The sequence below is a fragment of the Hyperolius riggenbachi genome, chromosome 5, assembly GCF_040937935.1.
Source record: "Hyperolius riggenbachi isolate aHypRig1 chromosome 5, aHypRig1.pri, whole genome shotgun sequence".
NCBI classification, from domain to species: domain Eukaryota; kingdom Metazoa; phylum Chordata; class Amphibia; order Anura; family Hyperoliidae; genus Hyperolius; species Hyperolius riggenbachi.
The window spans coordinates 384,821,829-384,837,045 of record NC_090650.1 but is presented as its reverse complement, the minus strand read 5'-3'; the positions used below and the strand labels follow the sequence as shown (position 1 = coordinate 384,837,045).

The 15,217-nt window shown below is 43.6% G+C and overlaps 1 protein-coding gene across 3 annotated transcripts in view; it reads right to left on the bottom strand.

Annotated features, from left to right (window-relative positions):
* Positions 1–15,217, bottom strand: part of PTDSS1 (phosphatidylserine synthase 1) — a 128,516-nt gene that overhangs the window by 10,733 nt on the left and 102,566 nt on the right. For all 3 annotated transcript variants that reach the window (XM_068237693.1, XM_068237692.1, XM_068237694.1), the window contains 4 exons: positions 12,482–12,594; positions 9,238–9,303; positions 7,003–7,102; positions 3,266–3,334 (listed from right to left, as the gene is read on the bottom strand). In XM_068237693.1, the coding sequence (XP_068093794.1) occupies positions 3,266–3,334; positions 7,003–7,102; positions 9,238–9,303; positions 12,482–12,594 (348 nt within the window). The remainder of the gene's footprint in view (positions 1–3,265; positions 3,335–7,002; positions 7,103–9,237; positions 9,304–12,481; positions 12,595–15,217) is intronic.

The window sequence follows — 15,217 nt, the reverse complement described above, 5'->3', positions numbered from 1 at the left end:
AATCACAATTTTGGCAACTTAACTTTACAGCATGGTTACCATGCAGATTTCCTGTGAAAATGAGGTGGGTAGGGGGGTGATTGCAGATTGGACCATGCTGACAGCACGTAATTCAGGACGTTTGCTCATGCAAGGGCAACAAGCAGAAAAGTATCTAAGGTACATTTACACAGGTATATCCCCCTCCTATTTCCACCCACATCACCAAGGTGAATTAGACAATGGCTCAGGGACTCCTGGGAACTATACAGAAAGAGGAAGTGACACGGGTCAAAGGTCTACCTTTTAGTTAATGGTTAATAGTTTGTAAAAACGACTGTTTTATCACTAACCTCTACCCTATTTGTGTATACAGTATAGTTACTGCCGGCAATAGTTATTGTTGCAAATATACACTAACAAATCATAATACATTGCCCGCAAAATAACCCAAGCTTTTCTTTATTCAGACGTTGCCCCAATTTTAAGCACAGTTATAAAACCACTCCTTCTTCCTTTCGTGTAACAGCTCTGATTTTAGGGATAGTAGCTAAAATCTTTGTCCAAATTAAGAAAAGCTTTTAATAAACTGTTGTAGTAGATGCAAGTCTCACAGTGCCAAAAATGTCCACAAGATGTCTCCCTGGGGTGTTTCCCCACAACTCAAGGGTTGGGGACACTCGGCATGAGTTTGCTGGGCAATCTGTAACTCTGGGTATTTCAAGGCGTAAGGGAGAAATCGCCACCGGAGACTTGCGCGCAGGGTACAGCCGGTATATGGCTTATCCTGCTGCTACACAAGTTCCCGGCGGTGTTAATTACTATTCCCCCTCCAGGTCCATGTGGATGGTGGGGAGTGATGCAATTCGGCTTCCAGCTACTGTTGGCGGCTGAATTACAGTGTTTTAAAAGTAACTTCAGCTCCGTCTTCTAACGGCGCCGAAGTTACTCACTTTGCGCCGCTATAGCCGTAATTCCTATTACGGTCTATAGTGGCACTGACTGCGACCAAATCTCCTGCGCTAGATTCCTAGTGTTCGATTCAAAGTCCTACCACATAGCGCCACATTAATCCAGGCCATGCACTGATGAGGACCAGACAGTCTGAAACAGTCCGTATGCAAGTTGGATTAATTGGTCAATTTTCCATACTCCTCCTTCTTGATCTGTCATCAGCATTTGATACTGTTGACCACCCCTTACTCCTACAGATTCTTTCATCCATAGCCATAAAGGGCCTCGCTCTCTCCTGGTTATCTTAGTTTCTCTCTGGAAGGTCTTACACAGTCTCTTATTCAGATCTGATCTCTCCTCCTCATGCTTTGTCTGTCGGGGTTCCTCAAGGCTCTGTCCTTGGTCCCCTCTTTTTTTCCATCTACATGCACTGTCTTGGTAATTTAATCAACTCATATAGCTTTCAATACTACTTATATGCAGACGATACACAACTGTACCTCGCGGCCCCAGACCTTACTCCCTCCTCACACGCGTTCCTTACTTCTTGTCTGCTATAACTTCCTTCATGTCCTCTCACTTCTTAAAACTTGTTGTGAGTAAAACAGAACTAATCATTTTTCCACCATCTCTATCCACCCCACTCTGCCTGAAATATCTATAAATGTTAATGTCCCATAACTTCAGTTACCAAAGCACGGTGCTTAGGGGTAATATTTGACTCCTCTCTTTTATTCCTCACATTCACTCCCTAACCAGCTCCTGTCATCTCAAACTCAAAAACATACAGTATCTTGCAGCTGACCTTTTCTCAAGCAAGACACAACTAAAATGTTAATACATGCTCTTATAATATCTCATCTGGACTATTGTAACATACTACTTTGTGGACTACCAACTAAAAGATTGGCACTTCTCCAATCTGTATTGAATGCAGCTGCTCGTCTCTTTCATCTTTCTTCTCATTCCTCTTCTGATGCCCCTCTATGTCAAGCTCTTCATTGGCTACCAATTAACCAGAGGATCCAGTTCAAACTCTTAACCCTAACCTGGTAAGTGTCACTTATCAGTTGTGGAGCAGGTCAGTGGTGAGGCAGGGAGCTGTGTGTATGAGTCGAAGTTTTCTGTCTAGTGCATCTCCAACATCCCTTTAGATGTGCTGCAGCCACCAGGGGGAGCTCTTCTGTATGACAGTATACAGATTTTCACATCATAAGAGATGCAGAAAAGCCTCATAAAATGTCGCCTTCCCCTGCTCTGTTACAGTGAAGACCCGCCTTCCACCATGTCTGATCAAATCAGCGTGAGAGGCAGGGCTGTGTGGCTCTCTCTATTAGCTGCCTGGCAATATTACCGCATGGAGAGTGAGCTTTCGGCTGGTCAGAGCTGGAGAAAAATATCGAACACATGATTTGCCTGGTTTACCGAATGCGTTAATATTTGTGTATTGCAATTTCTTGAGGTATTTACCGCACAAGTCAGTAATTTACCTCACTAGTCGGTAATTTTAATTTTCCGTACAGTTATAGGTTGAGAGAATTGGAATTTGGGAAGGTAATCAGTAAAATCAGCTGTTTTCAGCATTACTGAATGCAGTGAAGCTTAGTGAATTGAGGCCATTGTCTTCAATTCACATTGGTGATGTGGTCAGAAATAGGGGCAGATACTCCTGTGTAAGTGTACCCTAGACACTTCAGCTTATCATCTGAACACCTGCGTGAGCAAGCATCCGGAGTAGTAATGGTCAATGAGGTGCAAATCATTTTGAGTTGATGCAGGATTATGCAAATGTTGCATGCAAATGTACGCAGCTTGAAAACAGACCAATTGAATTTTACCTCAGCAGGATTCATATTCAAGCTCCGTAAATGCATCTCATTGATCAGCCCTAGTCTTGAGTGATGTGGAACGGCCATCAGCATGGTCCGACCTGTCCCCCCCCCTCGTCTGCTTCTCATGTGAATGTTGCACGGTAACCATGCTGGTTAATTTGCCACAATTTTGGTGAATATGATTGTAAAAGTGTACAAAGTGGAATAAAACAGTCACTTCACAGCAGACGGCGCCCCTGGGCTTTGCTGAAAAGTGCTGAGATCAAAGACTTTTTAAAAAAAAAATTCACTCACTAACAAAGTGTACAAAAATATACAGTGCCACACAAACTGTTTAATGGTGATTGGCTTGGAAAACCACAACCAGTATAAAGTCCCCTGAGAAGCAAGGGTATTTTCAGTGGACTCTGGAGTCATGCGGTCTTTTCCCACTTTCATCCAGATTAGGCAAACTGCAGCTGTGGAATAAGTGTTTATGGATGTATCGGGGAAAGCATTACCTTCTGTCTCGGTCCGCAGTGATCGGCGTACCACACCATTCCGTACAGGCAGAGGAATGTGGTAAGTGCCTGCAAGCAACACAGACAATAGAACTAGGGGATTAGAAACTTACATATAAAAGTAAGTGACAATACACAAAGACTTCCATATACACCCATTATGTTTCCCAACCCCATGTTCATACTTTTCATTGATCACAACTTAGTTGCACAAAAGTAAAAAAAATTAAAGCCATCTGGGGAAGGACATCATGCAGAAAACAGAACTTAAAGTGTAACTGTCGGGCATAAAATCAAAAATCAATTCTTTACTTTTTTCTTGTAAACAAGTAATAAGGATGCTAATCAGGCAATCCAAAAGTTAAAATCACTATTACTTTTCTTGTTTATAAATGATCATTCCCCAGTTTACCTGACTCTTATTTGGTACGTTGCCGCAAAAAGAAAGTCGCAGGGCATGCTGGGTTGTCTTTTTTTGCTTCTTTATTTCCCCTCAGACTAAACTAATGTACAGAAGCAAAAAAGGACAACCCAGCATGCCTTGCAAGTACCAAATAAGAGTCAGGTAAACTGGGGAATGATCATTTATCAGCAAGAAAAGTAATGATTTTAACTTTTGGATCACCTGGTTAGCATCCTTATTACTTGTTTACCAGATAAAAATAAAGAATTGATTTTTGATTTTATGCCCGACAGTTACACTCTAAAGCAAACCCAAAGTGAAAATACACTTGTGAGATAATTGTGTCTGTCGTGCTAATGGTAAATAATACATCGGCAACATAGAACAGAGTCTTACATTTTTATTTTCAGTTTAAAGGCTTCAAGTGTACCAGAGCTGAGTAAGCATAAAAGATGTATACATACCTGGAGCTTCCTCCTGCCCCATCTGCACGGATCTCTCCAACGTTGCCGTCCTCAGTTTTCCTGCAGCTCCGATACTGGGTCCCGTCACCTCAGCCAGTCGCAGCCAGTCTGCGTAAGAGAAGTGCGCCCTCTACGTATCTCTCCAGTGGCTGGAGAGATTTACACAGGTTTGTATAAATCTTTTATGCTTAGCCAGTAAAATGAAAAGCAAGGATTACCGCTCACTCTGCACTATGAGACAGTGCTGGATCCCGGGCAGCCAGGATAGTTAAAAGCACAATGCTGACATGTTTCGGACCTTGGTCCTTAATCATAGCATAGGTCCGAAACATGTCACTTTTAACTGTATGAGGATATGTCTTTAATTAGTATTATTATTTAGTATTTATATAGCGCCGACATCTTACGCAGCGCTGTACAATAAATATATTGTCACTAACTGTCCCTCAAAGGAGCTCACAATCTACGGTAATCCCTACTATTATCATATGTCTATGTATGTATTATGTAGTGTAAGTACTGTAGTCTAGGGCCAATTTAGGGGTGAACCAATTAACTTATCTATATGTTTTTGGGATGTGGGAGGAAACTGGAGTACCCGGAGGAAACCCACACAGACACAGGAGAACATACAAACTCCTTGCAGATGGTGCCCTGGCTGGGATTCGAACTGGGGACCCAGCGCTGCAAGGCGAGAGTGCTAACTTGTTACCTTTGAGACATCAGTGGGACCATTTTCTCCAATTGTCTTTTATGCTTACTCCCCTCTGGTTTCCTTTCATTTTTGAGACACAGAATTTGCAGTACTGATTTCTCATATAAATGTCAGATCCTGCTTGCCTCAGTAAAACAGCAGTGTATTGGTGGTCCAAACTCCTCCCTCTATTACATCATCACTCACAGGAGGTAGCCAGGGAGGAGCTGGGAGGGGGAGCCAATTATTATCTGTACACAAAGAGCTGACCCTGCTCACCTTGCACCTGTACACCACAGAAGAGAGCAGCGTTAGCAGGTAGATTGGTTAATTTGGGTGCCAGGTTTGGCAGGTGTCAATAGACGCCAATGGAAAATATTGGTATTTGGGTGTCATGGAGGTAAGATGGGCTTGATGCGAAGCTAGTCGATCTGCTAGTAGTAGCCGATCGGCCACTACAGAGTCTACTTAGACAAGCTAATTGGTGTTGTGGTCACTTGAGTGCCAAAGGTAGGGTTAGTGTTAAGGCCCATACACACCCTAGATGAAAGTCGGCTAAGGTGGCTGTTATCAACCGGCTGCGCCAATAAACCGGCATGTGTACAGCAGCCCCAACTGATGTACTAGGTGGATCAACTGATATCTTTGTGCTTGCAATGTCAAATAAAAATAACTATTATACACTACACTGTGTGATGCGTTTCACAGGTATAATGTGCTTCATCAGGGAAAATCAAGGAGGAACATAAACAAGCCAAGCGCCTCTGTGAAACGATTGTTACAGAGCTCGTTGATAAAAGCTTTGTAGGTTTAAAAGTATTGCATCTGGCTGATATGCACTGCTCTGCACTTTCAGGTCACAGGGCTATGAAACTATGAAACACCCAATGTTTCTGGGCTCCGCTCTGTATGTGGGTAGCAGCAGGAGGGATACTTGTTGGGGGGTACATTGGTGACAATACCTGTGGGTTATGGAAACTCTGTGAACAATATTTGGGGGTGTGACTGTAATTGGGAGAATCCAAAAATTATATATAAACCCTGTTGGTGAACCACCTACACCACTGTAATAGTATAATATACAAACTCAAGACAAATCCACATGGGCACAAGCTACTTCCCGTACCAAAATTTAATCATGATGCAAAAAGACAGTTCACAGCATAGAAATGTACATCACCCGTCCTGGATGTCACCAACCACAGAGACCCCTCCCCGGTCTGACAATTGGTTCGCTGGTTGCTTTCTCAAAGACCACAGGTTGCGACAGGGATTAGGCTCATATACTGTAATATCTGGACAAGAATAAAGCCAGGAAATACCACCATATACAGAGACAAGGATTGAGCCGCATAGAAGCAGGACGCCACGACAGGTGGTCTGGTATTTGCCGGCTTTATTCTTGTCCAGATGAAGATTCCCATGTTTCTAGCTCGTTCAGATTATCACTGTATAAATTAAAGGCCTGTAGATGGGTCTCTGACCCAAAACAAATCGATGTTGTTGCCTTGCTATCAATTATCGACATGTACTTTATTAATTCATATATTACACTTGTGGATATTTTTGTCTCGTTAAACTGGAGGAAAAGTGGCTCCACTGGTGAAGCGTGGCAATAGATGTAGGAGAAAATGGAACATGCTTGTTGTTGAGGAACATGACTACAGTTATTGAAGGGAACCCCGCCAATCAATCCCTGCCATGCACTGATGAAGATCAAAAGTCCGAAACAGACTGTCGGCATGTGGGGTTAATGTGGCTCTGCAAAATTTAAGCTATAGGCTTGCTAGACACCAGCAGTTCTGGATGCTAGCCTGGCTTTCAGGAGTATAGAGAAAATTTGCATATTTAGTAGCGGTGCATTGTGGGTAATCACAGATATTCATTCAAAGCTGATTTATTGTAAATTCCTTCTGTTTATAGAAGGCAAACCAACCTAAGCATTGCTTTTTAGTAGGAGGGCTTTTTGGTCTCTTTTAGTCCCCTATACTCTCCTTGTGGTTTTGGGTCACCCCGAGCTGCTTGGTCACTGTGTTGAAGGGAATACAGGTATACTTGTTTATATGGTCAACTTATACTTAAATATACACATATTCCTGCACAAAAAGGTCTAAAGTTAGGGAGCTATTTTTTGGAGTTTGCTGAGATGAAGTTGAAAATAAATATGTTGACTTACCACACAGAGAAGCCACAGCGCCACATACAGCAAATGGGTTTTGGAGAAAAGGTCCTGACCGAACTTTATACATACTGTTGCTTCTAGGAATGCAATGGCACTAAAGGAAGAACAGGATAACGGGGTAAGTAATACGTTTTTTATAAAGTGCAGTCAATAGAGAAAACTGCCCTTAAAGCAAACCTGAACCAACCTGAAACAAAAACGTTAGAGGAACTTTGGCAAAAAGGAGGAAAAAAATAAATGAATACATTGCAAAGTGAGAAGTAAAAAAACAGAAGAGACATCAAGAAATGATTGATATTCTCCATGTAATTTGTTCAGGTTGTTTAAAGGACCACTATCGCAAAAAAAGTAGGCAGTTAAAATTCAACAGAACTGAGAGGTTTTGGGCCAGTCCATCTCTTCATGGGGGATTCTCAGGGTTTTCTTTGTTTTCCAGAGGCTTCCCTCTACCTAGGTAAGTATCTTTTTTTTAACCAGCTTGGGTTCGCTTAGCAGCAACATAGAAAAGAAGAAGTTTATAGTGCATTTTACTCGGAGAGAACCCAACTTTTTTTTTCTTTTTTTGCGATATTTGTCCTAAGTTGGGCGCACACCATTAAATCGATTCCAAAGGATTGCAGTCCTTTAGCAAGATACCGGTTGGTGCTGGATCTTGTAGCTAACAAAATCCACATATCAAAAGTAGAGGTTAACAGGAACCAGAGATTTTATTGTTCCAGGATAATGTTAAATAGGCACATGACCGCCACTCCAACTATCCTTTTGGGGCATTAGAGGGTCCCCTTTATCGAGGAAATGTGATAGACAGTGATAGGACTGACTGTCACATTTCCTTGATAAAGGGGACCCTCTGAGGCCCCAAACGATCCTCAGAATGCCGATCATATGCCTATTTAACCTTAGCCTGGAACAATAAAATCTCTGGTTCCTGTCAACCCGTTTGTGTGCGGACCCTGCTTTGCATATTACACACCATTAGATGGCTTTACTAGATTAGACATTACATCCTATCAGATATTACACAAGATTACTGGTGGAGTTTTGTCTAATATCTACTGGTGCGCGGTGGCAAAAAGTCCAGCTTTAGAGGACCCAGTTTTACTGATTGTATTTCGAATCAGCTGTTATTGTTATTCTGCATTTATAGAGCACTTTCATATTCCACAGCACTTTTACATAGTGTATATATACATAGTTATGTCATGGGGAGGGGCATAGAGTGGTGGGAGAGGATACTCGATCCAGCGTCCAGATCAGACAAATATCAAAGCCTAGCCGCTTACTCCGCTCCTCCAATGAACTTCGCCTGACCGCCCCCTGCATCACCCAATCCCATGCACGCCTCCAGGACTTCTCAAGAGCTGTTTCAACACTATGGAACTCCTTACCTCCCCCCATTAGGGTTTTTTTCCCCTCCAACATCTTCAAGAAGGCCCTCAAAACTCACCTTTTCACTCTGGCCTACCTCCCCCTCACTAGTGCTCTAAACCCGCAGCTGAACTCTGGTACCCCCACCTTTATTCTCCCCACCTCTCCCTCTAGATTGTAAGCCTTCGGGCAGGGTCCTCCTCCTTAAGTGTCCTACCTAATTCATGGACCTCCATCTCCGTACACCCATGCTATGGATCTGATTGAACGCTTGAGTGAACCCGACTTGCCTTATCTCCATGCTCCTATCCAGTGACTGACTAAGCATTACCTGGTACTCATACTGTGCTGCGTGATCTGGTCTGCATGTATTCCTGTATTGTCCTATTGCTGTATGTCACCCCTAAATATTGTCTGTAACCTAAACTAATGTACAGCGCTGTGTAATATGTTGGCGCTTTATAAATACAATAAATAAATGCTACTCTGCATTTAGAAAGTAGGGGGGAGGTGTAGTTGAGACAGGATGGGTATAGCCAGAAGAGGCCCTGCTGCGCTGAGTTATACAAGAAATACTAAAACCAGCAGCATGATGGTGTAAGCTGTAGCAGATACCACTTTGGCTTTGCAGTGCTGGGTTCCTCTGCATTTGGGGGCTCGCTGGCTGGAGAGGACAAGTACGCTGTGCCAAAGCATACAATTACTTATTACAACACTGATGCAATCCATAAACCTAAAATACATGTTCATAAAAAAGTTTTAAAAAATTGACTACATATTGTAAAAAAGCTTATAGAATGGACTAGGCCACTCAGAGTGGCCAAGAAGAAACAAACCAAGATAAATGAAATATGTACTCACCCAAACACCCAGCACTGGGTCCCCACTCTTTTGCATTGTGTGTCAGTGAGATATGCGTAGTACTGCCTGTAAAATAAGGCAAAGAAGTAATAAGTGAAACTGGAAGCAATGTAGTCGCACTGACCATGTATATTCACCTAACACACCTATTATGCGAATTGAGAAAAAAGGGTGTATGAGCCCTTATGGTAAAAAGAGCGCCACCATGCCTATTATAAAAGCAGCTCAGAAGAGAAATTTTACCTTCTTTGCCGCAAACCAAGGCTTTTACAATGCCCGTGATTTGCAGAACAAACGGTCCATTTTGGCGCCCGGTTTTGGTCAAAGAAGTTACATTTCTGAGCCTTCGGGTGACAAAAGTTACCTTTTTTGCCGCTTGGTACGGCAGCGCCTCCGGACAAGCAAAATTTACTTTCTTGATGTGAATTGCAGCTCTGCGGTGTGTGTGTGTGTGGTTAGGTGGCACCAGCAGGGGGAGGTTAGGCACCACCGAGTGGGGTCTGGTTAGGGACGACTGGAGGTGTCTTAGAGCTAGGCACCACCGGGAGGTTCTTAGGGTTAGGTGGTTAGGTACCACTAGGGAGTTCGTTGGGTTAGGCAGCACCGGGGGAGGGTCTTGGGGTTAGGCACTACGTGGGGAAGGATCTTAGGGTTAGGCACTGCCGGGGGGGGGGTTAGGGATCGGTAGAAGGATGGTTCTGTGTGAGAGTAGAGTTAGGTTTAGCCACAGTAAAATATCGGTAAACATTGTAAGATTGTGGAACAAAATACACTTAGCAAATGAAAAGGACTGCACATTGTGCCGTCCACATGCTTTCTATAGATTTCTTAAAGTGTACTAGAGGCAAACCTTGGGGCATAACTGAACACACGTGCGTGGTAAAGTGGTCAGATGTTTCAAAAGTTACAACCAATTGGAAAAGTTGTTTGTAATTCCAGAATAAAAAAAATGGCGTTTTCTGTCACCTTCACAGAGAGCTTTGGTTAGTTGTTTTTGTGTACAGGTTGCTGGTTATAAGGGCTGATCTCAACCAAAAGGCAGCCAGGAACTACCCAGATCTCTTCAGGTGGGCAAAAATTTGTAATGAATTACTAAGGAATTCCTACCTTGGGAAGAAACAAGGGGCCTGATGTTTTAGTTACGTTACACATTTACTTATGTTGCTTATTTTTCATATGATCACTGTACAAAAGTTAGGCTGTGATAAAGTTTATCACGCACACATGAGAAGAACTTCTGGTGACCTTGGGACTCACTGCAGGAAACGTTTCCTTGTGGAGTTGTTATGTTCCAGCTATATCCAGACACACAATTCTATCTCTGATATTATACTTTCAAAATTCACTAAAACTAGCACTGGAAGAATACAACAACAACAAAACATTTGCAAAGTGTTTTTATCTCGTACGACCCAAAGCGAATAAGCTTATATCAGTTCAGTACATAGTGATGTGTACAAGAGAAAAAAAGTTATGTGATCATAAATGTATACTGTACAGGTGGTTTTTCAGTTTGTTTTGATGTAAACCCCTCCAGGGGTGGAGCTGACTTGATTGGGTGTGGCAAGGCGTTCCAAAGGGTAGAGGTGGCATGAAAGAAGTCTCTGGCTCCAAAGATTTTTAGTTGCACTCTTGGAATGGTCAAGTTATTAGATCCTGCTGATCTGAGGTTGTGGGAGTTGTGGTGCAGTTGCACCAAATTCTTCAGGTATCTGCGGTCTGGGTCGTGTAGGGATTTGAATGTCAGCATGCCAATTTAGAAGATTCTCCATTTTATGGGTAGCCAGTGTAGTGAACAAAGGATTGGTGTTACCGTATTTTTCGGACTATAAGATGCTCCGGACTATAAGACGCACCTGTTTTTAGAGGACAAAATCCAGGGAAAAAAATATATATACTAAAACTGGTGCGTCTATAGTGTAGGGGCATCTTATGGCCCTTCCTCACCCCCATTATGTTTCCCATGTGCCTTATGTGTTCTCTGGTGTCCCCCTGTGTCATTCTTTTTCTGTTCCCCTGTGCCCTCTGGTGTCCCCATGACCTCTGGTGTTCCTCTGTGTCATTCTCTGTCCCTGTCCCTTTATGTCCTCCAATGTCATTCTCCGTCCCCCTGTGTCCTTCTGTCCCCGTGTCCGTCTATGTCATTCTCTGTTCCCTCTGGTGTCCTGTGTCATTTTCTGTCCCCCTGTGCCCTCTGGTGTCATTCTGTCCCCTGGTGTCCCCCCGTGTCATTTTCTGTCCCTGTGTCCTCTGGTGTCATTCTGTCCCCTGGTGTCCCCCCTGTGTCATTCTCTGCCCCCGTGTCCACTGGTATCCCCGTGTCATTCTCTGTCCCCCTTTGTGCGGTGTCTTCATGTCCCATTAACATCCATAAATAAGGAGACCCTCAGATAGCGATCAAGTGCTGTAAACAGTGTGCTGGGAGTGCAGTGATTGGTCACAATGACGAGCATGATCCCACCCGCGGGACTATCTGGTGGTGTAACAAACCGGTAGTAGCCGTGAGCGCTGTGATTGGCTGTATGGGGCAGCGCTCCTCCACCTGATTGGTCTAAGGCTTGTTCATCATCTAACCGGGAGAAATCTGCACGGTAGCAGTGGCATTCGCGCTGCATTTTCTTCCTCTTCGGTAAGCTATCCAAAGTGCTTCTGCACCGATCTGTCATATTTCCTTATGCACGTCCTTTTCTCTCACTCAGCGCTGGTTCAGCGCACGGTTTACAGCACTAGATCGCTATCTGGGGGTCTCCTTATTCACGGATGTTAATGGGAAATATAATGGGACATGAAGACACCGCACATGGGGACACCACACACAAGGGGACTAGTACAAAAATAAAGGCACGGTCACTACATTCGGACTATAAGACGCACTGACTTTTCCCCCCCACTTTTGAGGGAGAAAAAGCGCGTCTTATAGTCCGAAAAATACGGTATGTGGCAATGGCGAGGTTGGCTGGTTAATAGCCAAGGGGGCAGCGTTCTGTGCTAGCTGCAGGCAGTGCCAGTCTCGTTATAATGTATGGATTAGGGGCAGGAAGTCCAGGTTGCCAGAGTGTTCAGACAATGCCAGTCCAAACCACTGTCCTATGCCCATAGACAGCGACGTGGCTGAGTGTCAGCTCCCTATCTGCCATACTGAATCCACATGATTGCCAATAAATGAATTCCCCCATCAATGAGTTTCCCTTTAAGTTCCCTTGTTAAGTACAGGTACACTTTACTACACGTGAGGTTACATTACCGGACAGTGGGAGCAGTGATGATACCAATGAAGAGAATTCGGCACCAGCTCAGCGGATGACTTGCTTGAAACACAAAGATATGCTTTAAGAAGAATGTATTCAGTTCGGTCAGCTAAGAGAGAATGAGAAATGTCCTGTTTACTTCCTCTGTACAGTATGTCAAAGCAGAACATAAAGTGGACCTGAACTCAGAACTTCCTGTCTGCTCTAGAAGATAAGCAATAGCAATAGATAACCTCTGAAGAAAAACATTTCCTTGTTACAGCCGATACAAATCCTGCAATAAATCCGCAGTGTGTCTACTTCCTGCTTTCATGGAAGCAGACATAGGATTCACATCCTGTGTTTACAAATGAACTGCTCTGCTGTGGCAGCCAGCTGACCCAGCTGAGAGATCAAATTACAACTTGTGATTAGTCACAGAGGAGGGGAAATTAGACAGGCTAAACTCTCTAAATATATATATATATATTATATACACACACACACAAGGTGTAAGTCTATATGTTTTCCTTCTGTCCCGTTCAAGCCATATAAAGAAATCAGGACTACCTTATGTAACAAGGGCACAGTATCAGAATCAGTTTATTCGCCGAGTGCAACAAACATCGCACCCGGAATTTTTTGTGGAACACACGGCCTGGAAAGTTTTTTATACAAACAGATCGAAAAACAATGCGTAGATACAGTATAGTTTAGGCGGCAGAGAGATTACAACATAACAAGCATTTACTAACAAGGTTACAACATGATATGATATGGGCAGCAGTGCAAGACTAACGTGTTTTACGAGTGTGGTGGCTCGAGTTCAGCAAGCGGATGGCTTGGGGAAAGAAAGTATTTAGATATCTGGTGGTCTTGGTGGGGATGGATCTGTAGCGGCGACCCAATGGCAGGCGGACAAAGTAGCGACTGCCGGGGTGAGAGGGGTCGTTCCGTATTTTATTTGCTCTTGACCGCAGTCTGGAGGTGTGTAAGAGGTCCAGAGGTGGAAGGGGTGACCCAATGATTCTCTCTGCGGTATTGATAACTCTCTGAAGCTTGAGTCTGTCGCTCGCGGTAGCGCCTGTGTACCAGACGACGATGGAGGAGCAAAGAATTGACTCAATGGTGGCAGTATAAAATGGCAGCAGTGACAAAGCTTACATTTGCATTACTGAAAATTACATGGTAAAGACTATATTGTTCGTAAAAGTCCTTTCATTAGAACCACAGATGTAATGCATCATTGACCTTGAATGAGCGAAAAACAGAAGCACCAATTAATACTAAAGGGGAGGCGGAGCTGGCCATACACATACAATCCTTGCTCCATACATTAGTTCCAGGGGCGTAACAATAGACCCTGCAAGTGATGCAACTGCAGGGGGGTCCAGAGGCCACAGGGGGCCCTGTCCTGACAGACTGACAACTAGGGGCAAGGAGAGAAAACATTTTCTGATCTTTGCTCAGTTGTTCTAATGACTGTATCTGCTCAGCCACTGATAAGGAATCCTACAAAGTTTTGCAGACAAAGATTTGTAGACAGTCCCTATTCAGTGTGCAGCAGGGTCTTGTGTACAGCGCTTTTCTACCCCTAGCCTTTCTACCCCTCTCCAAGTGCTGTGTCCTGTAGTGATGCTTGAGAAGTCTGGGCGCGGAGAGAAGGCGAGTGGGGGCCCAATCAAAAGTTTCGCAATTTCGATTTCTATCAACATTAAGTTTGCTGTGTGGTGCAGTTATCAATCACTATCTGATTAACCACTTAAGCCTAAAGGCGCATACACACGAGGAGACCTGTTTGAATGAATCAGGCGTGTGTACGTGCCTTAAAGTGGACCCAAATTAAAAATACAAGATTTCAGAAATAAAATCTATTTTCTAAATTCTAATAATAAATAGCAGCCCTTTTTCAGCTGCATGATGACAAATATAAAATATTTTACATTTATTGGAGGAACCCCTCCCTTCCTTTCAAATTGCCGGGACAAAACACGGCAAACTGATGCAGTAGGTGGTGTCCGGCAATGGAGGAATTGCTAATGGCTGCCACCTGTATAACCCTAGTTATGAAAAGAGAAGGATGAAAAGCATGCACTGAAATGTTCAAAGGTTTGAAGGAGTGTTTATTTATCTTTGTATGTGTCAGAGTGGTGCAACTAAATATTTTTAATTAAAAAAAGTTTGCTTTGGGTCCGCTTTAACTGGATGAGTATAGATGTCCAGTGTAGTTGTGGAGGGTGCACCACTAGTTTGTTACTAAATGAGGCAAATGTGGTATAATTTTAACTGGAACAAGTTGTAGAATACATTTTGGTGTGTTTTAAAGCTTGGACCCACATCATATGAGAAATGGGTAGGGACAAACTCAATCCAATATAAAAATTCATTTTCAAAACTCTGATCAAACTTGGACTGCACGGCCCTGGCAGCGCACATACTCAATCACTCTCACGCAGCCGAAAGCATCCTTTGCAGTATGAGAAAATATCTAGTGCGCGGCGCAGGATGCTCCTGGAGATGGGAGTGTAATCAAGCATGCGCGCGGCCAGGGCCGTGCAGGCGCAATGGCCATTGACTGGCTTAGTCACAGAAATCGAAACTGGGTTACTGCGGGGGACCATTCTGTGATGGCACAGGGTGGCTGCAGGGGGTCGGTAGAAGCCCCGGGTGATTTAAACAGAAACCGTAACCAAGAATTGAACTTCATCTCAATCAGTAGCTGAGACCACCTTTCCCATGAGAAATCTTTTCCT